The 26,499-nt window shown below is 41.9% G+C and overlaps 1 protein-coding gene across 1 annotated transcript; it reads right to left on the bottom strand.

Moving 5' to 3' along the window:
* Positions 1–9,631: 9,631 nt before the first annotated feature.
* Positions 9,632–25,773, bottom strand: ALDH7A1 (aldehyde dehydrogenase 7 family member A1). Its single transcript, XM_074569642.1, has 18 exons — positions 25,511–25,773; positions 25,319–25,372; positions 24,231–24,296; positions 22,497–22,577; positions 20,282–20,405; positions 19,586–19,718; positions 18,920–18,964; positions 17,853–17,930; positions 16,874–16,971; positions 15,809–15,850; positions 14,382–14,476; positions 13,456–13,540; positions 13,052–13,158; positions 12,193–12,309; positions 11,664–11,761; positions 11,435–11,508; positions 10,951–11,026; positions 9,632–10,145 (listed from the first exon to the last, which is right to left on the bottom strand). The coding sequence occupies exons 1-18, from the start codon at positions 25,682–25,684 to the stop codon at positions 10,091–10,093; spliced, it is 1,602 nt and encodes a 533-aa protein (XP_074425743.1). The 5' UTR covers positions 25,685–25,773; the 3' UTR covers positions 9,632–10,090.
* Positions 25,774–26,499: the final 726 nt, after the last annotated feature.

Below are 26,499 nucleotides of genomic sequence, written 5' to 3'. Positions count from 1 at the left end.
AGCAACATTGGAAACTGCAAGAATATTCTGAGGCAGTTTCTCTGTACAGCTGCCCTGTACCCCTGTGCTTCCCCAAGGAGCCATGGGCACAGAGGGGTCAGAGGGAACAAATGCATCAGCAGCCTTAACTTAGGCTCCCATGTGTGAAAAATAGTGAAGGTATTGTTGACTTTCACCATAATAACAAGGCTATAAATATTTGACTTATAAGGATAACTAACCTTTAGTAAATGAGGAAACATGAGAAACCTCAAAGATAGCAACTAACAGCAGCTATGAAGAAAAACATTTGACAGAAATAAAAGAGAACTTCTCCAAAAGACCCCACAAATGATTAACAGAAGGAAACAGAAAGAATGCAAGAATGTACTGCAAAAGCAGATGTATTCAAATTGTATTGGAAAAACAGAGACGTTAATGTCTAGATCACAGAACATGCTTTTTTTTTCTTTTTTTACCCTGACAGTTTTTCCAACAAGTAAAAACTTTTTACACCACACTTCAAGCATGGACGAGTGAGGTTGTAAAAGCTGTGCTGCTTTAGCCACTAAGTTATTATTGCGTGGTGTCCTGGGCCATCCTAGAAGAGTTCTTGGGAGCCTGGACTTGGAAAGCTTGGAGCAGCGTGGGATTTCCCTTACTGCCCATTCCTGGCTCTGCCTGGGGAGGTGCCCCATGCAGCAGAACAGTTACGCTTCCATCGCCCCTGGGGCAAAGTCCTTCTGTACAGTACCTTCACTGGGAAAATTGTAAATCTCCAGCTATTTCACCACTTTTGCTACCTGGTACTTCTCCTGGTGATACCACTGCTCACACCTATGTGCCACTGCTGTTGGATGAGAGGATATGCTTCTAGTGGATGCTCATCCCACATTGGTACCATCAGGGACTGTGGAAGCCCTGGGAGGAGAGAACTATTCCTTCCTACGTTGAACTTCACACAAATTTTCATAAGCAAATAAGCTTGCAGGCAGGCTAACAACCACAGCCTCATGACAAGAGAATGTAGTGTTCTTATCAATCACACTGGGATGAAAAGTGTAACGTTAAGTGCTGAAAAAGTTTGCCATCGTTTCAGATGTGAAATTTGAGCAAGTGAAACGCAGATCTTTTCTGCGCTGAAATGAGGTCTTGACATTTCCTCCAACATGTTTGTCCTTGTATCTGTCATCAGTCTAGAACAAATTTTGGCAACCTTATTAAGGAAGTCAGTAGAAAATCTGCCCCATCAAAAAGTAAATACTAGCAGCCTGGATTATCTAATCAATTTATGATCAAGAACTTGTCCAAAGGAAAAAGGTCTCTGTGTTGTTATGGTCTTCATTTGGACTGCTTTGCATTGCTTACCACTGTATAACTCATTTGATAATGCAATTTAAGTGCGAATTGCTGCAGTGGGTGAATGTGTACTGGCTCACAGGTCTGAGCAAACAGTGGCATCTGGCTGAGGGCACTGACAGCCTTTTGGCAGCAGCACAAATGACAACTCCCAAGAAGCAGCACTGCCAAGCTGCTTCTTTCAATATAGGTGTCTTGAGGAAAAAAAAGAAAAAGGCAATAATATTAGTGCCAAAATCTAGTTGTCCTAGAGAAGGCACAGTTCAGGAAGTGCAAATGAGCCAAACGAAAGAAACTATCCATTCTCACCTCTTATTGTAGGCCTAGGGGTTCTTCTTGTTCCTGTCAGTCACGTGCAATGGGCCTGTTCCTCTCCTGGGGCCAGTTGATGAGTGAGTTTCTCACCTGCGATTTTATTGGCAATAGCATGCGTCATGAGCTAGGCCATGGGAGCACAGGGATTTTTGAATAACCTACATGACCTGTCTTTCTGCCACCTCTCTAGCACTCGCAGTGAGCAATCCCTCACGAAACACCTGTGGCCAGCTACATTATTATTATTTATTGCACTACTCATAAGGCGGAGTGGCTGGTGTCTTTCCTGAGATTAAAAATGAGTGTAAAGAAATCAGCATTGCCTGACCCGTAAGGGTTTAGCCATGCGGCTGCCCGACTCACCTCAGACACATGCCCATTTCCATCTCTTCTACCATTAAGCACTGAAGCGAGGCAGGTTGTGACAGTTATCCAACCTGCCAGCAGCCGCCTTCATTAAAGACCAGTTCTGCTGCCACCCTACCGCCACCCCCCCTTCCTGGGCATTGCTGCTGCTTCCCATCCTCACCAGCACGCCTGTGGTGCAGTGCCATCGGTATCCCCAATTTGCTTCCAGGAAAATCAGCTGGGGTTATTCTGTGCAAAGTCCAGAGTGCAAAGGTGTGTTGCATCAGCTCTGCTAAACAGGCTAGAGCATCTGAGTAACCGGTTTGGCAGAGGAAGGGGGAGCTGGAAATGGGCTTAAAGGCCCATTAATCTCCTATGGGTAGGTGTGGAAGATGCCGCTTTGGATGTTTAATTCCCTTTTGGCAGCACTTACCTGTATTTAAGAGCAAGCTTGTCTAGGACCATCATACACACACATATATACCCCCCGGTCATAAATGAAAAGAGTTAAAACCAGATTTTGTGAGATTCTCTGGCCTGGCTCAGGGAAAACCTACTGAATCAGGCAGCCAAAGGCTGCGGGACGGCGGCTGATTCACGGCCAGGCAGTTCGTCGGGTCACAGAGAGAAGAGCAGTGTCCCAGAGGGCAGCGCAGGTCCCGTGTGGGAACCGCAGGGATGAGGCAGCCCTTTAACCAGTGTTTTGTTCAGCCTCTAATTCAGTGCACAAGCCAAAATCCTGCTTCGTAGCGCTCTGGCCACAATTGTGTGAAAGGAGCCGTCTTCATATTGAAATCTCTGTGCTTTTACCTTGCAGTCGCTGCATCAGGTAACTGCAGGGCAGTAATAATGTCTCTGGAAATCTTGTAGAACGGGATCAGATCTCTCTCTCAGTCTGGGACGCTCACGCACGGCTGTTGCTCTTACCCTCGGAAACACTGCAGTCAGGCTGTCGTGTTTGCGCTCCACAAGCGCGAGGACTTCATCGGGTACCTCTGACCCCCGGGAAAGGGGGAGGACACGGGTGGAGGCGACACCTGCCTGCTCGCTCCCCAGAAAATACCATTCCAGAGTAATTACACAGAATTACACGCAGAACGTCCAAAGAGAAACAGTGCTAAATCAGAATAATGAGAAAAGAAGAGCACAAATATTTTCTGCTCTGCTCTGTTGATTCACTGAACCGTAACAAAGATTGGCTAATCTCACCTCAGTGCTGGGGAACGAGAAGCTACAGAATGAGGAACGAAGCAATTAAAACAAATGTAAAGTCATGGAGGTGCTATAGAAAATACATGTTTGTCTGTAGGCATGCAGGGGAAAAATGAATGTTTTGACTTGGGTCATATTTGCTCAGGTGCCAGAACCAGAGAATTTTGATCTCTGGTAGGGAAATAACGAAAGACCACAATTTCCCAGTATTTTAACACTCATTGCAAAATAGGTTTTCTTAGCAGCTTAAATACAGAATTCAAAATATGTTTTCTGGTTAGCTGGGGGCCATTGTAAGCCAAGCAAATTACTTATTTTTTGCAAGCCCAGCAGACTCTGAAATGCCAGTGCCTTAAGCAGCTTCAAAAAAGCCCCAAAGAAACAAGCTAGTACTCTGATGAATGACAAACTTCTCACTCGCAGTAATTAGGAAATTTGTGATTAAAAGAACTCATAAAAAACGTCTTGCAAAGTATGCTTCATATTTACTAGTTCCTGTAGGAACAACACAATGTGGCATAACACAGGCTAAGTACCAGCAAGGTCTAGCTTTTCGGTGATCTGTCAGTATTTATTGTTCAGAAAGAAGGCAGCAGTGACCAGCCAGAAGAGTCCATGATACGATCAGCATGCGAGCTAGAGTACTTGGACAAATTTTGGCTGGCATAAATCTAACAAACACAGAGATCTGAAACGCATGGATTAACACATCGGAGCTGGTTTTAAAAAACACAGAACAAAGAGATTGGTGGGTTGTTTTTCTTTTTGTTTGTTTTTGGGTTGTTTTTTTTTTTACACAAAACATGCTGAATGACATTGGGACAATTGTTACGGTAAAGATTAAAAGAAACATAACCATCAAAACAAGAATGTTTCTTCTCTTCTCAGATGCTTTCCTTTGTGTTGTTGAGGTTTTTTTTTTTTCCTTAATCACAATAGGCAGTTTTTGCAGCCTGTCCTACTGCCAGATTCATGCTCCAATCAATGAACTCCTAACAGATTTGGAGGCTGAGGACGATATAGTTCCATACTGAATATGCCTGTCTGTGATTTATCTGCCCTAATTGCAGCCTTATGTGTTAGCTTAAACTACGTCTGGCTCCTTTCCCTGTTCTCCTCATCCAGTAATTCTCTTATTCTTTTGTTCCTTTATACAATATCCAAAAACATGCTCTTTCAATCTATCCTATTTTGTACCATTTGCAATAGTCCTGTCTTATCTTTCCCAGCATTCCCAGTGTAATACCCAGCACCTAAAAGCCTGGTACTGGGTCTTCTCTCTGCTCTGCAACACTGCCTGTGTCTTTCACCCTGGCCTCACCACCTCCTTTGCCAGTGGTTTTGTATTCCTCATCCTCACTTTGAAGGCCCTTCCTTTTTCTGCAGCCAGTGACAAGCTGCTGCCTTCCTACAGCTTCCCTTGCACAGCTGTGGCACTTGTCTGACTTTGCAGGGAGTCACGTCAGCATCAAATCGGCATGGGAAAAAAACCCACAAATCAGTAACACAGCTAACCAGAAAGTATGGAAAGGAAATTAGTGGGCAAGACAGGGTCCCAGCAGCCAGTGTTGGTTAAGCCTGCTTTAGAACAGCAATGCTTGATTCGCCGTTTTTAGATTTCCTACCTTGTGCTCCATCCCAGACATTTTTCTTATTGCTGTAAGTTTCTGTCTCCTTCGCTGTCGCTCCATGATCCTACATACCCTCTCCTTCAGCTAAGAGCCACACATTGTTTTTTCAGCCTCCAAATGTTTAATACCATAGCAGAGCTTAGGAAGATAGTTCACCTTGTACTGTATCACGGAACGCCACCATAACCACAGTCTGCTATTTGTTCTGCCTTAAACCAAGACCATAAATCAAGTGCCATGTGGGTCAAATTGAGAGGAGAAGGAATCTCTTTACTCTTTATGGACAAACAGGTATCCCTCATTTCTCAAACACATAATCGTAAGTACATACAGTTGTAAGTGAATGCAGTCCACATAAGCTAGAAGCAGGTTTATATTCTGGCGTTGTATGAGTATCCTGCATACCTCAGGTGATAAATGTGTTATAAAAATACCAGCAACTGTGGTTAAAAAATGTAGTTAAAAGAAATACAACTCAAAGAAGAGGTATGTGCTGCACTTTCTAGATACTTTTCAAATGTGGCTGCCACATTGTACTGAGAGGTTTATGTCATTATAGGTCAGTCTATGTCACAGGCCAATGAGTTAGTAGCCCCTTAAAACCTACAGGGGACGACAAGTGCTTAGTAATAGTTTGGTGATTAAATAAAAGCCTTAGGAGCAAGAGAGATGGTACTTATCCTCTGTTGTTCCTCAGTCTCCCGTTTTTAAACTTGCCTGCTGTCATTTCATTACCTCTGTAACACTCCCCTGAACAAGTGAACGGTGATGCCGCCTTCACTACCGCATCTAAGGAGGTTTGGGACACCTGTAAGGACAGTGCCAGGGAAGCGTGAAACACAATTACCACTAACTTCCAGCTTTCTGGACTTCAATGTAATGAAAGGATGTGCCTTCCTTTACAGTTCAGAGATGTAGCTTGTGCTGTTTGTTACCTTTAACCCCACCTTGAAATCAGGTTGCAGGAAAACAGAGCCATAAGACCGGAGAACAGTAACATACTGGGTAAAGTTTGAATTAAACAATTTGTTCTTCCCTGGAGATGAGTACTCGGCTGAAACACTGTTATTTTCATCCTTTGGCTTTTGGAGTTAATGTTTTATATAACAATTTGCTAATCAACAGAGGTGTATTCAATTACCAGCTCAGAAATAGCTTTCCCAGATGTGCCGGAATATAAAAGATACTCAGAGGAAGAGGTTTGTGTTTTACACAGCGGGCTGGCGAGCGCGGAGGCTGCTCTGTGCAGGAGGGATGGCCGCTTCGCAGGCTCCAGCCTGACCAACAGCGACACCAGGAGGAACAGGATGATTTAAAGAAAAAAAAAAAGCTCTGCTACGCCTTACCGTGCAAGTCCCTGGCCCAAAATGCAGCAGCACTTCCCTGTTACCTGCAGGAAAGCAACGAGCTGTGTAGAAAATCAAAGCCCATAATTTAGCAGGAGAGAGGCTGTGAACAAGTGTGTCCCCTTGCAGCAGGTACCTGCAGGTAACCACATTCAAGATGCAAGGTTAGACGAGATGCTTTGCGCTGCAAGAAGCACTCCAAGGGCAGAAGTTTGCAAACAACTGAATGCAATTAATCCATTAGTTTTCAAACACTAGGCATGTAGCAAATGACAGCGTGATCAAGGAATACACATTTCAGAATACCGAACACACGACATTAAAAAAGTCCTTGCCAATCCATTGTTTCTACTCAAGAACTTAATTCTATGTGATTAAGACACTTCACTGATATATAAGCCTCTTCCCCTGAGGGAAACGAGAGTATACGCTTGTGCAATATATGCCCAACACATTGGTGCAGCACCAACGTGGCAAATGATTCAGAAGACAACCCAGGGCAAAGAGCTCTTCTGTAATTTACACATTATTTTTGAGATTAATGGAGAGACTTGAATGGATTAGTACAGGCTAGCTATGAGTCTTGAACGCAGCAGCGATACATATAATATCATCTCACACAGAAACATAGGCAGCTGCCATGAGTTAAAGAGTTCTGGCAGCCTCACGGATTTGAGGCCCCATCCAGAAACACCGCATAGCGCTCAATGACGGAAATGCCACAAGAAAACAGCACAATGTAATACCAACGGGTTGGTCTGTTGGAAGTGAAAGATAACAGTGAGCACTTCCCCAGATGTTTCAAATGCAGCGCTGCAGGGCAGCTATTTGCAAAAACCCAAGTTGAGACCTGTTACTGGCGAGTAGTATTCCTGGTTCCTGAAAACAATTCCCATACCAACTCTGCTATTAGCAACTGGAATAGGGTGCAATAAAATGGAACAGTAGCAGCCTGCAGCTTGCAGCCTGAAGGTTTGATTTTTCTCTGTTTATTGAAAAAGCTATCGCTGTCTTTGTTTATCAGTGCAATTAGTGGAATTTGCATTTTTCTTCAGTTAATAATATGGCAAAAAGAAAGGAAGTTACTTGCAAGACTGTTCCCAACAAGGTCATTTCACGGTAAGCAATACTGTGCTAACAAATGAATTATTGATCACGTGTCATTTAACACTTGTTATTCACTGGTGTTACACACTCAGTGGTAATTAAGTTTATGCAACAGTGGAAGCCGCTGATAGAATTTGTATTAAAACTGCAAGTTGCGTTACATTGCACATACCAGTAGCTCCAAGACACATTTTATGAATTCTCAAATTGCTTTCCTTGGGCGAGATAACCCAATGGCAGCTAATGCAGTTTACAATCTCCTAAGCGGACTTTCCAAATTAAAGCAGAAATTGAGAAACAGGGTGTTTACAGCATCTCTAAACCTCCTTAGTTTAATGCTTCACCATAATCTTAACTGCTTATGGGCCCTTAAATCCTTGCCAAAACCTATTACAATCCGCAGTGGTCTTTAAAACGCACTCTTCCCAGAGACACTTCCCTGGAAGCCATTCAGTTAGTCAGTTCAGGTAGGATTCTTCAACAACAGGTAACTAAATAAATAGAAGGGTGGAGAGAAGAAAATTGCAAAAATTGTCTAAGGAATTCAAAGCTGCCTGGAAAGCCGATGAAGCATTATGATTACCTCCTGTAATGCCGTACTAGCATTCCAGTGACAATGCAGATAACATGATCTTTGGAGCAGTAATTCATATACTCAGCAAAAGTCAGGATGAATTTATAATTGACTTACAGAGAGTGCCTGTATTTGTCTACATAAAGCGGATCTAATGCCCTTACTCATAATACGCAGAGGTAGTTACACAAGTATTTCAAGCTGAGTCCTCTGCAAGACTACTCAAAAGTTTGTGTTGAAAAGCTTGTTATGTATCAAAACAACAAGTTAGCCTTTTTTAATAAAAGTTTAGCATGTTTGCTGTGCCATCACCCTCTCGATTACATTCCTACATTTTTTCCATTCATACTCATTTTCAGATAACGCTTTGAAGACCAGTCAAACATCAGACTCATCATCCTATTTTTGTTCCCTTCTGTGGCCTGAGCTCACGTACCTAAAGCCAGATGGCAGAGTTAACCTTATTCCTGTAAATTAAACTCTGTAAATTAAACTTGTGAAATTATTTTATCCAAGAAGAGTAAAAAGGTCTTTATTTTTTTGAACAACAGATGTGACATAATGAGGCTACTCCAAAAACTATTAATAAGCAGCAAGAAGAGACAAGAGAGAAGCTCTTGAACTTATTTTTCATTGTTGAGAGTTTCATAGTAACAGTCAGTGCCACAGAAGAATGTTAAAGAATACAGCTTCGAGAACTTGTGCTATTCACAAAATAATTACAATTGGAAATTGGATGGTTTCTTTGCCTTCTATCTGTTAATGATTTATCTGCTTAGAGGATTTCAGTTCTTTCTGTGTGCAAATACACAACATTATTTCATTACATCTGTTTCCTAATTAAATCTCCAAGCACAAAGAACTACAGGAGAAAGTTCACCTCACTGTAAGAGACTCAGTAGGAAAAAAACTTTGAACTTCAGTAGGAAAAAGCTTTGGCTGCCTACTGTTCCCTCTACAGAAAGTGACACTCAAAAATACCTTCTATAATACAGACCTAAAATTCAAAACACTATTTTAAAACTAGATACTAAGGTGAAAGAAGACCAGCTAGCATTGTGGTATGTTGGACGTTTAACACAATTTGGATGATACTGCTATTGTAACATCTTAGCATCAAAATAAATTAAAAGACAAATCAGAGTCCCAGAATCTGAGCCCAAAATGAACAGCTGTGCCACATTCAGAGATCATGGAAATTTGGCACACGAGATTGAGAAGAAATCTCCTCCGAAAAGTGGTGCTTTGAAAACCTCAGGAATTGCTCTGTAGAAAGGTAAAATCAGCTTAGTGCCTTTTCTCATACTGGATTCTGAGCAAGGCTCCTAAATGAGGTGCTGACGGCTGTAGTCTTCAGCAGCCATGAGAAACTCACACCTAAGGTGAGACACATGTAAACAATTTGCCTTTCCCCAGCAAATTCCCTCTGGGAGAGGGAAATTCCCTCCTGGCTGCATCTCCAGTTCTTCAGCTGGCTTGGTTGTAGGGTGTCACAAGGGCTGTGACAACCTGAATTAGCTGTGACTCCTTTTAGTGTTTAAAGGAGGTTTCAAGAGACTGCAGTATCCCTTGGTCTTACCCCTTGTCTTCCAACGATTGGGGTGAAAGTCTCGTTTCTGAAGGAGAGGCAGAAAAACTAAAGGAGCTGGTTTAGCCCAGTGATAGTTCTCCCAGCTAGAAGCCCAATGTGTGAAAATGGACAGTCAACTGAATGTTCCTGCTCCAAAACAACGAACAAAACACCCTAGAAAGCCAACATATCTCACAAAATGTACCTTTATTTATGCATTGAAAAATAGCCCTGTACTGTCCCCCCTCCCCAGCACCAGGTATCTGTAGGAAATTCAGCGTGTAGTTTGAAGCATAGACCATTAGCTGGTAATATCAGCAAATGGTGAGGAGGCAGGAGATACGGACAGTGTTGATACTGAAATATAGTGATAAGGCAACAGAAGATTGTCCAGGCTGCCTGAATCCGAGTTTGTTAGTTTCCGACATCCTCCCTTCTTGTCAAAGACCACATACTTCTCATTTGAAGACTGAAGCAGTAATTTCATACATTGAAAGTGAAGCAATGTTAGAGTAGCTGATTTTTTGACAGAATTAGTATCCTTGCTGCAGATAAATTTCAGCTAATTAATTTTCTTCCCCATGAGGCTTAGAAGGTGCTTCATTCCGAAATGCTAGGAGAGTTCATGGTACGGCCGTTCATAGGGCTGTTACTGAAACTTGATTCCTTGAGCCAAAGGTAAATCCTTGCTGTAATTGATTGTGCTGGAAGAGAAACAAGTATTTAGAGACCGGACTTGATCTCTGAGACAGATTATGCGGTCCACTTCCTATATACAACACTTCTGATTTCTGTCACATGTATATAAAAGACTTCTGTAAGCAGTTTGCCTATTCATAGTTATGAACTGACTTTACTCCAGTTTTCAATATAGTAACTATGTATGGGGAAAGGCCACATTCACCGTTATCTCTTCCTTGATAGATCAAAGAGAAGGTAAAGTACTATTCTCTATTTAATCTCTTACTAGGAGAATGCCCATCCAGAAAAATCAAGGTGGGGTTTCTCGTGTTCATAAGCCTTTGCATGGAAACCAAAGTTAGCACATGTAAAGTCTAAGGGAAGCCAGCAGAAAGTGGGAATGGTCAACCACTACAGACTGTCAAGAGATTTATGGATGGATACCCAACGTGTAGCTAAATCACCCACCACTGGCAATAGAGGTGGCAAAACCCCTCACTGTGGTTGCCACTTCATGTTTTTCCTGACAAGTTTCAGTAATTTAATTTTTAGACAAGTTTAAAATCAGGCAAGAGGGGAAAACCAGATTTTTTTCTTTCCTTTTGAGGAACAGCGAGTAAAGAAAGATCTTTATCTAGACCCTTCAAATCATCTTCTACTAGTAACACAGACGTAAATTCTTGCATGAAGAAAAGGCAGTTACACTCATACATGGTTATCTCACATTTAGCAAAGATAACCTCCTGTAGTCAAGGATTTATACATTTTGAACTTTTACAAGTTTATCTGTAATTTACATTTATTTGGAATTTAAAAAGTCTGTCTCACCAAGTAGACCGTCTCATATAAAGTTTCCATGAATCACTTCCAGATTCTCTTCCCCCACCAGTGTGCTTTTCACCACCTGTAGGAAAAAGTTTATAAATGAAAACTTGAAATTTTTTTTGAGCACAGGAATCTGGACTAACTCCAGGACGAGAGACATGTTATGAAAATTCATGGGAAAAACTGTTGCTTTGCCCTTGTTCTGTATCTGAAATAAATTACTAGAACACCACCACATACATCTCACACAGCTAGCTCTCTCCTCATGCTTGATCCAAAAACCATCTGCCTGGAGTTTAAAGTTTCATCATGCTGGCACCAGAGGATTTTGTTTTAAAACTATTTTGTTTTGTTGAGACAAGAGTACAAAAATGTGCTTTAAAAGAAATGAAGCCTGAGGAATAATATCAAGTCATAATATCAATAATATACGATGCTAGAGGATTTAATCATTTAAAGGATAAAGAGAAAAGCATAAGTAACATACCAAAAGCACCTCCAATCTCAGCCCCACTGGTTGGGATGTTGACATTCACAATGCCACAGTCAGATCCCTTTGGCCTACAAACAAAGATAAGACGCAATTGCTACTCAGGATCAGGAAAGGCTCCTTCCCTAATATGAGGGCTATAAAATGCTCAACTAGCATTGTGCATAGGTTTACAAAAGACATGAACCTATGCTTCAGGAAGGTACAAAAACAATTTAAATCATACCCAAGCCAGCGGAAAATCCTTCCCAAATCCTTGGTAAAGATACTGCTGGAAAGACCTTGTTTTACTTCATTATTCCATGCGAAAACCTCCTCTTCCTCCTAAAAGGAGCATGAACATTCAAAGCAAAGCAGTTACAAAGAAGCACTGTGAGAAAAAAAACCGTACCACAGCCATAATGTGAATCTAAACGAATGCCACTTGTCAAATACATCTGCACCAAGTTAGGAATAGGATACCTCCACCACTGCACAAAACACACAACCTGCTTTTGAGCAGGTTGATGTGAACAATAAAAATCTATTCCTGTACAGACTCTCATCTTAACTCCAGTGCTCTTCACAGAAAATGCATAAATGTAGCTACGCAGTGCGGTAAGCTATTACATTGGATATCCCACAGTGCAGAACAACAGTTACCACTTCTTGAAGTGCCGGGACTATTACATGAACATGACATACTTCTCAAATCTCTCTCCTGACTCTTTTGTTATCATCCTTGACACCTGACTAATTCCCCACTGTTATTTTACCTTAAATTTCAGCACATACAGTATGGGGGCAAATGTCTCAGTGTGGACAATGGGTGCATTATGAGGAAGGCCAGTCACAATGGTTGGTTCAACATAGTTTCCAGGGCGATTTATAACCTTCAGAACACATAAAAGAAGAAACAACTGAGTAATTTCAAACCTGTATCATGCTTAGTACTAGTGTAGGAAGGGAATCCTTCATAGTCTGATTACTATAGTTGTGCCCAGCAACCAGAAACAGAAGGTCAGGTCATCTGAGTAGGTAACTTAAATTTCATTTATTTAAGTATTTAAAATACAGAAGCATAACTTAGTCTTCTAACAGGTAACGAAATCTCAAAGTTTAGCAGCTAACAAAACCCACTTCCTTTCTTGTACCTGTAAGCTGATTAGTAAACTGATTACAACTTTAAAGGTATTAGGAATAAAGAAAGTGCCAGTGAAAGACAAGAATTCCCAGAACATCATAAGAATTAAACATCCCGTATGACGAAGATGTGCAAGTGGCTCTCTTGAATCTTTATGATGTTTGATAGTGTGAATCCAGGGAAAGAGCAGCAATTTTTCTTTGTTATGTGTTTGATATTCACCATTTACATGGCTGCTTGTATTTTCACCATCACTTGCAACTAGAGAGTAGTACAAGGAACAGCCAAAAGCTCTTAGCCGTTTCTTAGAGAAGGTAGCTTCCAAGTAGATCCATCTTGGGTTGCAATTCAAACATTCTCAGACTGACTAACTTAACGTACTGTAATGGCTGACAGAACAAACTGAGGTACAATCTTGGCCTACGCCACCACATTACTGTATTTTTTTTGCTAGAGCACTAAATGTAGCAGGGAGAATAAAAGTAAGTTACCTTTCCACCGTAGACCACAGAGCCACCCTGTTGTTTTGCTTGTTCTACTGCATCAAGGAACATTTTCACTGCTTCTTTGGTATGAAGAGGCCCATACAGAGTGTCAGCTGAAAATAAAAGATCCAAAGACATACTTTCAGCAAAACTGTATGTGTTTGCAAATATTCTTATGATGACATTTTGGGAGTAATTATTTAATCTGTCCAAGATGAGCAGTATTAGCTGGGTTCTTCATCCCCCCTTCAGCGTTTGTATTCTAAACGAAACCAGCTGTCACCAGCTGTCATTCCCTGGTAAACTGCTACAGCTAGATAGGTTTGATCTATAATCTTTTTGGAATTTAAACAGAAAGAAACAAACAGAAACTTGTCTCCTAAACCCATGAGTTGGAAATAGCTACTTACAATCCCACGGATCACCGATGCGGACCTGGGCATAGGCCTTAGCAAGCTTTGTCACCACCTCATCGTGGATGCTTTCATGGAGGAACTAAATAAAATGTGGTAAGAAGGTTGTATGAGAGCTCAGCCTATGTACCCATACCTGAAGTACTACTGCACTTCAAAGGGGGATGAATAAAGTGTGAAGATAGCATTGCCCATATTCAGCAAATCCCAAAGTTAAAAATAAACACATGAGGCAAGGCCTCAAAACAGCACCAACACCATGAAATCAAGATTTAAAATCTTCACCATGAAGACTTAAAAGAAGCAAAGAAACAAAAGCCTGTTTTAATTTTACCCCATCTCAGATCAACGGTATCGGTGTGTTCTGTAAACTCTTCAGTTAAGTGTTTTAGGACAAATACCCAAGTGATTTTCATTGCTATACACCCTTCCTAAACACCCAAAGTTAACCCACATCAACTTTGACAAATATTTACCCAATCAACCCAACTCTGAATAGACTACACAGACACAGGCTGACATTATAACACCTTTAAACTTGTTGAAAATGATTGGTTAAAAAGCAACACACACCACCTTGCTTTGCTGAAATCTAAACCCTGCATCACAATTTGTAGTAGGCACAAGCAAAGAAGGTCTGGCAATGAAAACAGAGAAAAATAAAACTATGGTTAAGGTTTTATTTTCCTGAGTTTTAGCAGCGGGTACATTCAGAAACACATACAAAGAAACTCCTTAGAACTGAAATTACAGTGAAATGACAAACTATCGTCTTATTTTCCCGTCATACTGATTTTTGACAAAGAAAAATGTGTTTCAAAGATTATTTGCATAATATTTGGAATTGTCAGGCATTTTCTGAGCTAATTTGGAGTCAGTTTAAATTCAGAGCTACCCAAAGCAAACAACACACATTTACTCACCAGTCTCCTGGCAGTCGTGCACCTCTGACCCGCTGTTCCCACAGCAGCAAATAGAGCAGATGGGATGACTAGGTTCAGATCTGCATCTTCAAATACTTAATAAAAATTAAAACATCAGCATGTTACTGAAGTAAACAGGCAGTTTGCAAGACAAGTTGGTTAAGAAGCACTAGGAACAGTCGCACTAGCATAGTGCACTAAGATACACAGAAACACCTCAAAACTCCTATTACTTTTACACCTGGAATTAGACACACACAATTGGACATACATGTAGGTCTGAACAACTGAAGAGAGCCTTTTGCAATACAGCTTGCAAAGAACTTCAGCTTCATTTCAATTCAAGAAACTACATGCAATTTCTTGACATTTTGTCACCTTCTCCTTGTCTCACTGAGACATCTAGCAGCATAAAGAAACAATAGTAAAGTGTATCCAGATGGCATGCAAAAACATAGCGAAAACACACAGGTACTCAATAACATAAAATATAAAGAAGCTGAACAAATTCATCTGGCTCGAAGATACTGGGATGTTTAAATCAATGCTAGTCTGTATAAGCCTTGAAGGATCCCCAAAATATCACTCAGCTTAACCAGTCCCACAGAATTCTCTAAGTATCCAAAATTATTATTAAATCTGGGACAAAGTTTAACCAAAAAATGTTTATGCTATCACCCAAAGCCAACTCCAGAAAAAGCAGGACTTTCATATGAAAAAAGAAACCATTTTTTAAGTATAAAGAAAGTTTATGCTACTGGTTGCAAAGTAGCCCAGGAAAAAAGAATGACCTGCTCAAATGTGACTTTCAGAAGAGCTTAATATTCTAGATAGCCAATTACATTTGTTCATAACATAAGAAAGGTGCAACAGAAGGCTATAACACAATGGGACGGCAATTTAGGTATTTATCTAGCTTATATTTTCTTTCTGCCATATTGCTCAGCTTCACAGTATTTATGTCTACCTGGGAACTAGGTCATACCTGAAGCTACTTAAACCTGTAAAATGCACTACTGAAATACATACCTGCATGCTTTGCTTTCAAGTATCATAAGTGTCTTAGACTTTATATATAGGTACTTTTATTCTAAAATACTAAAAATGTGGTGTTCACGAGATTAGAACTATCCTAAAATCAAATTCATTTAGCATTTTTCACATCACACTACTGAAGCTTACTGCTTCTCTCATTCCCTTCTTCACTTCAATGGTGAATACATGTAAGAACTTGAACTTTCATTTTTTAACCTTAAAACACTAACCTTTCCACAATACTGAAGACAGAAAAAAAATCAACATTCACTACGTACTTTTTAAACCCCCACCATGGAAAAAAAAGAAAAAAACAGACAATTTGCAACAAACACTTGTATACCAACTTCCAAATATTATCTATGGGATTAAATTTCTACAGTGCATATTACCAATAATGGCATTGTTTCCTCCCAGTTCCAGCAGACTTCGACCTAATGAAAACACACAAAACAAGTTATGTTACACGCACACGAATTCACTGCACCTCATTCAGTGAGGTTACCTCTAACTAAAGCTAAGTTTCATTAAACATATTCTTCTGGATATACAAAAGGTTTTAGGCATCACAGTCAGCTAATCACTCCAGTCAAAGCAGAAAATTACACTGAATACGACATCTACCACATATTGTGAAGATACCTGGAGAGCAGTTACAGCAGAAGGAAGCTGAAAAAAATTAGGCAAAACTAGCACTGGAAAGGAAAAGATGAAAACAGAAAAAGTTGCAGCATAAATAGTATGATGCAGACTAAGAAGAGAAGGAGGTGCTACAGAGATCAAAATGCACACAAAAAATTTAACCAGGCTTATTTATTTCTCTGGCAACTGTTTTATCTCAAATCTGAGAGAAAAAAATAAATTGCTATCTACTTCTGGGTGAACATTTGCAATCTGTTCTGATTTTTTCTTTTTTATGCTCCTATGAACTTCAAATGTATTAAATGACCTGTTCAAAAGGTTTTCTGTTTAAAACTGAAGAGTTAAAACCCAGCAGCTGTGCATGGACTCATGCCTGTACACTTTTCAGTATTTGCAACAAAAACAGCACCTCAAAAATTGTAACTTTTTTCTTTATTTATAAGGAGTAAAACACAAAGGGGCATTTCTCCATGGAATACATTGCCAAGAGACCATAGCCCCTGGCTGTTCATCTCGACAATCTCCACACAATTATACTAATGGACGGCCCTCCCCCAGCTCCCTGAATTAACTGTAGGGACATGGATTTGTGGATACCCTAAAAAAAATTGCTGTGTAGCAGCAGAACTAACTGAAAAATGCAGTATCTAGCTCTGAGCAGTTTCAACATCCTATTTCAACTAAGTTGAAAAAAAAAAAAAAAAAGCTAGCACAAGAGGTAAGTGAAACAAGCTGTTATTTTACAATCCTACAGAGCTCCCCTGCCTTTCACAACCATGGAAAGGAATGAAGTGGAGGAGACCCCACACACTCACCAAATCTCTCCTGAACCATAAGCGCTACCTGCTTGCCCACTTTTGTGCTGCCAGTGAAGGACAACAGGTCCATTCTCTCATCTCTTGCCATTGCTGTCCTGCACAACGGGAGACATACCACCATGTTCAACGGAAGAGTAGACAGCTGGAAAAGCTGCTTGCACTTTTCACATAAATCAACTTCAAACAGGGAGATCTTTGAAAGTCAGAGCCACTTCTTTGAAAACATCTGGTAAGTGACTGAGCAGGAAAGCTTCTTCTTAGCCAGAAATGAGGAACCAGGCTGTTTGCCTCCCCCTTTTCAGACCATAAGAGCACCAACCATACCAATTTTGAAATTTAATCTTAAGTATGTAGTGAGATCAGCTCCAATTATTATGTTCCCTTAGAAAATATGCATACCTATCACTTTTCTTTATGCCTGCCTTCTGTTTTGTCTTCTCTTGAAATGCTCAAAAGACACATCTGAATATACATTTGTACTGGGAATTTCCACGTTGTAATAATCAAACAAAACAATTTGATCTCCACATTTTCCAAGCATCTATAGTACACATGTATGAGCAAGTGCAGATTTCTATGTAAGCATGGAAAATGGGGAAGTATTCTCCTCCACAAGTGGTCCAAAAGGCCAATGGGCTAGAAATTGAAAATTCTTAAGAACATGATGAGTGGAATTTACTATTAGCTGCATTCTTTGGGTGTAAGCATATGCAGAAGTAGAATATAAACTTAGTCAAGCTTCTTCATTAAATATCTGATAAGTTATTTGTTAGTAGCTGATCTCACAACAGCAAGTAGAAATAGGTATTATGCTTACAGCAGGGCCAGAGTTTCAGATTGGTTGATAAAAATGATGGCAACAGGTACATGCCTGTATTGGGAACTCCTGAAGATCAGAATAACTTTACAAGTACCACCTCAAAGAATATTCTTTATCCTCTATACATCTTCACATAACACAAGAAATGTTACCTACCCAATGTCTGCTCCACCACAAACCAGAGAACAGATTGCTCCAGGCACTTTGTTATCCTCCAAGACTTTGGCAATTATCCTAGAATCAAAGATGTAAAAATTTCAGAGATTTCTGACGTGTGCATACAATAGAGAATGACCAATTGAAACTATCTGACCATGCACATGAAGAAGCTGCAGATTTTTAAAAAGCAGCAGTCTTGCAGTTAATTGACTTGTAGTTTGTACAATACATAACATACTTCTCTCATGAAGGACTTTGGTGTTACAATCACAGCTCACACAGAAGACTAGACTTTAAAATATATTCATTACACATTCACACAACTAGCTCAGACAAGTGTGTAAAAACCTTGGCCATAGAGTCTTTCACCATTAGAAAGAGACATTTATATAACTTCATGTAGTTACGTAAAATACTCGTAGTAAGTAGTTTTGGGCCGTTGTTCTCACAAGTTAATATTAAAGATACAAGACTTACTAATTAGTTATTCTAAAGTGGCCTATTTATATTTAGTGTTTAAAAATAAAGGTTACTCATAGCACACAACAGATAAGTATTTAAAATGCTAATATAGCAAGTAAAGTAACAATAAACCTAGAACAAGTATCACTGTGACATTTATTCTTTGGAGGAGTTCTGCTTTTCATCAAGAACGAGTTTTGAACCCAGGAAACACATGCTAAGGTGTTACTAGGTTTGGATAAGACTGTGTGAAGGCATCCAGCTAGCCAGAAGAATTTGCCAAGAAACTGGGTGCTGATGTTGGGCTAAGACTCCCAAAAGAAGGGATGATTCTGAAACATGAATACATGATTGAGAGAAAATGAATTTCGTGAGTTATTCATCTTCTACAAAGAAGCAAACCACAAAGCTAGCCTGACTTCAGCAGCAGCACAGCCCTGGTCCCAGAAAAAAAATGGCTAACAGTATAGTTAACATCATTTATATACTGCTACTTCTTAGGTAACAAGGGGAAAGCAGTTGTTCTGACCACTAAACACTACCTCAAAAAGAAAAGAAGTTGTTTAAAAAGCAAAACAGAAAGCAAATAAACCAGAACTCACTTTGTAACAGCAACACTAATGAGGGATGTTGTAGGAGCACCCTTCCTAAAAGGAAAAAGAAATATTTTTTTGTAAAAAGAATACATTATTTTCTTTTCAAGTCTTTGAGAATAAGAAATAATTCAAATATGCCATTTGTATGGTATCTCAAATTCAGCACAGTTTGCTTAGGCTGGTTTTTGGGTGCGTGTTAAGACAGGAACTCAAGCATTTCTTTCCACAGCTAAGCCTTCAGAGCTTCTACTGAAATCCACGTGGACAAGAGATATGCCAGACATTAGAGTGAAGCAGGCAGATGAAAGCGAAGCAGGAGCAAGGAGAGGATGTAAAGCTACTTATTTTGATTCTTAATTTTAGCTGTACAAATTCTGAAAATATTAACTGTTTGCTACCGCTGCTGCAAGACCTCAACCAGGGTTCTTTACTAACAGCCCATTTGGCTAAGTCCTGGACAGGTCTGAATCTCAATATTTCATAGAATAGGTTACCGCAACATAAAACAAAGCTCTTTGACTACAAATGAACCTAAAATTAAATAAAAATTAAGCCTACATGAGACAGAATCAAATGTACAGAAACTCAAGATATCTGATAACAATTTTATGCCTGTGATAATAGCTCTCTAACTTTAAAACACTGTTAGCACGTTGGAGAGCTATGTCTTACCAGAGGCAAGCGTTTCCACAGATCATTGCAATTGCGCTGTTCCACCCGTAAACCGCTACAGGGAAGTTAAAGGCCGTGATGATTCCTACTAACCCAACAGGATTCCACTGCTCTATAAGGGCATGGCCAGGTCCTGAAGGCAAAGATACAATGTAATGCAATTGCATCCATTTAATGTTGTTTGGTTTGTTTTTTTTTTTACTTTCAAAAGGAAACCATGTGAGCAGGGGACCTAGCATCACTCCAAGGTTAGCTAACTTGTGGAAAAACCTAATAACACGACAACATGAAGTTTTACTATTTTAACTATTCAGTTAACAGAATGGTGATTGGTTGCTAATCAGTAACTGACAAAAAGGTCTCTCATTTCTAAGTACACTGCTGAACTTTTTACATACTCTCCTCTAACACCTGCATTAACAAAAAAAAAGAAAAAAAAAAATCAAAGAGGATCTAATGCTTCAAAGAGTGGAGAGAAAATCCGTTGCCTGCCTCTTTCTATATGCCACAGGCTAGATACTTCATTAGGTGGCGCTACTGCCTACCAGCACATCTATTCCTAGACAACATGCTCCCTAAATAACCCACTGTACAGAGATTTTGCTGCACTACATCACTGTCTATTTAAGATAGATCTCCACCTCTTCATTTGTACAAAACAAAACCAACCAAAACCCAAAACACACACATACTTACTTTCTGAAGGCAAAATAGGTCCACCAATCATTCGGGACAAACCAACAGCATAGTCACAGACATCAACATACTCCTGCACTTCCCCAACACCCTCGACAAAAATCTTTCCCATTTCCAGAGAGACCTGAAAAAATTAAGAGCAAGACAAATTTATGTTTAAAAAAAAATCCCCTGTGTCCCCAATACATTTTGTCTCCCACAAATGTCAGGTATATCCGTACACCAAGTAAGATTTAATAAACTTTTTTTTAATTAGGAGAGATTCACTTCTTCCTGAGTTATTCACAGCTTAAAGAAAGAACACAATAGACAACTAGGCAGGAGTCACATTCCCATACAATAGGAGGAAATTAGAAGAGGAAATTAATGAACTGAGGAAATGAAAAATAATCTACTGAAAGGAATATCCAACAGTAATGAGGTTCATAGGTTTAGATCAATGAAGCACTGAATTTCCATCAGGACGTTTGCATACATTGTGGACCAGGCATGGAATAAACTGGAACAGAGGGACTACTCTGCTCCAGGAAAAGAAAAGAGTCATTTACATAAGGAAACTGCTCATTTTATGACATCTCAAAGTGAGTCTGAGAGATTCCTTTTTCAGACACTGCTGAAAATGTCTACACATCTTTAGTATTTTATTAACCTGGCATGTTTAGGATCTTTTTTTTTTTTTAGCTGAAGTCAATGCAAAGATATGTATTTCTGTTAAAAGCACGTTAGAAATACATGGCAGACATATAAATTAGCAATGAGAATAAGGCGGTGTTTGAAGACATTTTCCTTCAAAAGTGAGAAAATTCAGTAGCTTAGGAACTAAGAAGTCACCCATTTACCCCCACTTAATTTTCCAGTCACGCTCTGATATTTAGGTGTGACTTTCATGCAGATATCACCTACCACTTTAGATTGATGACTGTACTTTCAAAAAGCTGGTAAGTGAGGAATCAGGTTCAAAGGATTGCCACAAGATTTTATTCCTCAAGCAAAGGTTATAAAAAAGGCGACTAAATGTATTTCTAGGTATTTCTATGATGTCTGTGGTCATTTCAAGACAGAAAGAATAGTCCCTATCTGTGATCAGAAATGGGAGGGGCATGAGACATATTTACTAAGAAACACAGCATTGAGTCTGTAAGTACAGTAGCGATACATCTGGACACTTGAAAAGAACATTGTGAGGCAAGGCTGGAAATTTCCAACAGCATATTAAAATCTGAGTTGCCATACCATTCCCTTTCACATATCTAAAGCCAGGAAAAGTCCTAAAACCTGTATACCCACTGCACAGCTTTCACCCTGAAGTCAACCCCATATCCTGGAAGAGCTGAACAGACTTCTTATCTGCTTGGGAAAACTAGAAAAAATGCTCTAGCAATAAGCAACAAGTGTTGTCCAAGGAACACACAGCAAACGTCTGTCTGTCCACACTCACCAGGGAAGCTGTACCATTTTTGAATATAAAAGTACATTAGCACTCTAATTCCACTACAGAAACTCTGCTGAGGAGACAACATCAAGGGAAACAGCGGAACAAAGTTTTGTACGTTAACAATATGGGCTTGACTACACATGGAGTTATTCACTGACAGCTGTTTCTGAATAGCAGCACATATAGGCAAGCCCTGTAAAAAGAGAGAGACAAGTTCCCCACCTGTCTCCTTTTCTTCCCTAGCAACTAGCGTTTTAAAGGAGTGGTCCTTCAACCTCTATGTCCTGCACAGCACTGCAAGAAGATCTCATTAAGACCATCTCACCTTCTGAAGCCTTATACCTCTACATGTCAGTTTGGAAAACCCTGTGGATCACCAGAAAGACCTCAAGGTTAAAAGCTCAGTATTAGAGGAAGGTCTTTTTCAGGACACTTTTAGTATCAGACAGTGCCCTATCTGACAGGCAAGTGGAAAACAGCAGGGCAACAGACGTAACACTCCTCCTGGCCAAAGTACAGGCTCAGAAGGAATTACACTTTCTTTTCTTATTACAGATTATCATTTTCAGTGTACATTGACAGAATGCAATCTTTATATTTTTCTTTTCCTTTTTTGAAATTAAAATTTCTTTAGGCAAGCTAACAGAACTATCAGCATTTTAACTATCATTAAGATTAGTATTGCAGAGTGGTATGCTAAAAACTGAGAAAAACAGTTTTGACACGCCCCCTCACACATCCACCCTCCCCTGCAAATTTAAACTCCTTAAAACACCTTACCAAGCTTCCTAGAACTTTGATTTTTTGTCTCAGGGCATCGCCAATCTGTCGCACTATTTCTCCACGCTTAGGTGCAGGGATCTAGTAAAAACAAAAGCAAATAGAAAAATCTATTTGAGATTGAACATCTGTGACTTCTTCTGCATATATACTGCTAGTTCTCTATTCCTGCAGCAAGAAATCAGTGATTGCTGTGCCTTTCCCCCTATCTTCCCAAGACTCATTCATTTTTATCATGCACACTGCTTTACAACAGTTTTGTGCCTCACAGAGACTGATAACATTGCACATATTTATGACTGTTCAAAACCTCAGTTCCACTGAATATTGCCAGAAACATTCAGATTATTAGTTGTGCTGCTTCTGTTCAGCTACACCACACACAGTGTGACCAAACAACCAGCTGCACCTCAAGAAACAAGCATTTTTTAATAAAACCACACTTACTGGTTTCTGAGCATTTGAAGCGTATTTAATATCACATTTTCAAACTTTTTGTTTCAGTATGATGACCATGGCTGCTGACATTTATTTTGTTAGCAGATGTTGAAATCCATAGAAGCCTCAGTCATTGAAAAATTAAACCCATATACCAATATTCATAAGATTTTTTTTTTTAATGTGGTATCAGTATGTTAGGTAGAAATGAATAGCCAGGATAAATAATAAACCATACACACGCACATATTTACAGGATTAGAACCTGCTGATGAACAGGTAGTTGGAAAGACAGAAGTGGCGAATACATAAACCATGCAAGCTTATCTCTTCCAGGCAAAAGGTAAAATCTTTCATTAAAATAACCCAAAATTCCCAAACTAAAACCTAAGAGCTTTGAGATAAGCCTTTAAAGCATTTGATCTGTTGATTCTTTGTTATCTGTTAGGCTGCTTTCAAATTATTTCCAAACACATTAGGAGCCGTCACGCATGCACTAACATTATACTCACAAATTGTAAGAGAAGGACACGTACTAACATATCCTGAGGAAGCTGTTTTGTTTGTCCTAAACTTTGTTCTCTTCAGGCAAAGCAAACTAATTTGCTGGATAACATACAGAATGCCCAGTACCTTACAAAATTCAGGTTTCAGTTTGCATCAAAGAAGTGGCAAGCAGCTATAAAAAACAAGCCTGCCATGGCCAGCAAAAGAATGGACGCAGCCTGTCCATAGCTTGTACAGGGACACCAAGAACTACAGCTTGCTAAGGAAAAATAGCTAGTGTCTGACACAGCAATGTAACACCAAAATTTTGGAATAACATAGCTTTGTGTTTTGTGAAATATCAGGACACACTCAAAAACAGCAGCCTTCCTCACCCCTTGAGAACAAGATACCACCACAAGTTAGGTATCCAGATATTCTACAGAGTTCTTGCAGTGGAAAGCATGTGGCAACACGAAGCTAAACACACCCACAGGGATAATTTGCTTGCTACAAGGTTTCTGAACTTCAGCAGACCTGTTGGCAATGGCTTACAGGCACAAACCTGGGTAAATTTGCCAGGCTTTTTAAAACAAACATTTTCCACAAGTCAATGTCCTCATCTTTGTACCTCAGTTGTAACGTGCAAACGTTGTCTGGGTTTGTTTCTTGAGGTTCTCATTGCAGATTTTTGCTTTAATGCAGCATACACAATATGAACATGTTTTTTACACCCCCGCCTGACAGGGCAATTTAATGGTGTTCACCTGCCAGAGATATATTATAAAAGATAAGTCTCTGTTAACTTACATCAGCCCAGACCTTCCATGCCTCTTTAGCCTTCTTTACTGTTTCTTCATAATCCTCCAAACTAGCCTACATGAAGAAGCATGTCAAAGAAAAAGTTAGGAAAAACAAACCTCCAAAACAAACACCACAGGAAAGCTTCTGCATCCAACTCAAGACATTTCTAGTGGATAGTACTGCACTACAGAACACCACTTCTACAGGAGGTTTATATCCTGTATATAGTTTGGTCCCTATAGGGCATGTTGAGCTGCTTGAAGTTTCTGTCAAGGAAAAGCATATGTGCTGGCTAAAAAAAAAAAAAAAAACAAAACCAAAAACAAACAAAGAAAAAACCAAAACACCCAACAAACCGTCAGCAGAAGTTTTCCTTCAGATAACAAAGGATGGTCCATAAAGAATAGTTATGAGGCAGGCATTCACCATATACTCATGTTATCTTCTTCTACGTTCAATACCACTGCTATTAACAACATTAAACAAAGGCCGTGAGGACTGCCCTGTTCCACCAGCCTCACTGGACATCATGGGCTAACCGAATCCTAATACAAACGGAGCAGGTTAGCGCCGTACCACTATTCTCACACTAAAGACTCCCACAAATTTACCACGTGAATGCCACTTTGCTCTCTGCTCTCCTTCGTGCCCCCCCCCCCTCCGCCCCCCGCCACTGAACACCCGCAATCCACCCCTGCTCGGCAGCTCCCGCTGCAAACAAACGACGGCGGGCAGGAGGGGCCCTGGCTCTTCCCAACAATGCTTGCTGGGGGGAAGAGGAGGGAAGAGGGCGAACAGCCTGGTTTTCTTCCCAGACAGAGCCACGGGCTTATTTCCAGCAGACGGCCCGAGCTGTGAGAGGCCCCGCCAACCACCTCCGGACTCAACACCCCCTGGGCCCCTGTCCCCACCCGCCCCGCCGGCTTCGTGCCCTCCGCCAACCCGGCCGAGCGGAGGCACGGCTCCCAGTCCAAGGCCCAACGTACACCCCTCACTCCGGCCACGGCGGCCGGAGGCCTCCTCTCGTCCCGCGGCGCCGCTAGGCCCCCGCCCGCCCGAGGTCCCGCGGCCGGGCCGGGCCGAGGGGCGCTTACCTGCCGGACGCTGGCTATGGGCTCGTTGTTGGCGGGGCAGTAGGTCGTCACCACCTAGAGCAGGAGGAAGGGGATGAGCAGCAGCAAGGGGATGAGCAGCGGGTGCCTTCTACCCAACGGCAAGGCCTCAGGGCCGCCGCTCCCGCCCCTCAGGGCCCGGCTCCCACCCACAGGCCGCGCCGCCGCCCGCACCTGTCCGCGGCCGCCCCAGCGCCCGTTGTAGACGCCCGGGTTCTCCTCCTGCAGGCCCAGCTCCCGCAGCCAGGCGTAGCGCGGCTGGCTGACCAGCAGGGTAGACATGGCGGCCGCCGGGAACCCAGCACGCAGCGGCAGAAGCGCGGCGGCAGCGCGGCACAACCCCAGCATCGCCGGCGGCCGCCACGGGTGGCGGCGGGGCGCGGCGGGGGGCACGCGGCAATGGCGGCCGCGACCCGCCCCCGACCCGCCCCTCCGCTGCCGCTGCCGATTGGTGGGAGCGGGGCCACGCCCCTCCGCCGGGCACCGCCCCCTCCTGCGGCCCCCTGCCGCCCCCCCCCGCCTTTCGGCTTCCTGCCGCCTGCCCGCCCCCTCACTGCCCCCCGCCTGCTGCCTCCTTTCCTGGCCCCTGACGCCTGTCTGCCCCCTGCCTGCCTCCTGCCTGCCTGCCTGCTGGCTCCTTGCCTGCCTGCCCCCTGCCTGCTGGTTCCTTTCCTGCCCGCCCCCTGCCCACCCCTGTCTGCCTGCCTGCTGTCTCCTTTCCTGCCTCCTGCCTCTTGCCTGCCCCCTGCCTGCCTGCCCCCTGCCTGCCGGTTCCTTTCCTGGCCCCTGTTGCCTGTCTGCCCCCTGCCTGCCTGCCTGCTGGCTCCTTTCCTGCCTCTTGCCTGCCCCCTGCCAGCCCCCTGCCTTCCAGCTCCCTGCCACCTGTCTGCCCCCTGCCTGCCTCCTGCCTGCCTGTGTGCTGGCTCCTTTCCTGCCTGCCCCCTTCCTGCCTCCTGCCCCTGCCCGCCCCTGTATCCTACCTGCCCAGTGCCTACCTGCCCCCTGCCTGCTTCCAGTCTGCCCCCCTGCCTTCTGTGGCCTGCTTGCCCCCTGCACCGGGCCTGCCTGCCTCCTGCCTGCCCCCTGCCTGCCTGCCTGCCCCAAGTGAAGGCAAATAGAGTAGAGCCCAGTCCATGTAAAGTCCCAAATCCTCCCCCATTCCA

This window comes from Larus michahellis, chromosome Z, assembly GCF_964199755.1.
Source record: "Larus michahellis chromosome Z, bLarMic1.1, whole genome shotgun sequence".
NCBI lineage: Eukaryota > Metazoa > Chordata > Aves > Charadriiformes > Laridae > Larus > Larus michahellis.
Note: the sequence above shows the minus strand (reverse complement) of the source record. Positions and strands in the feature narration are given on the sequence as shown.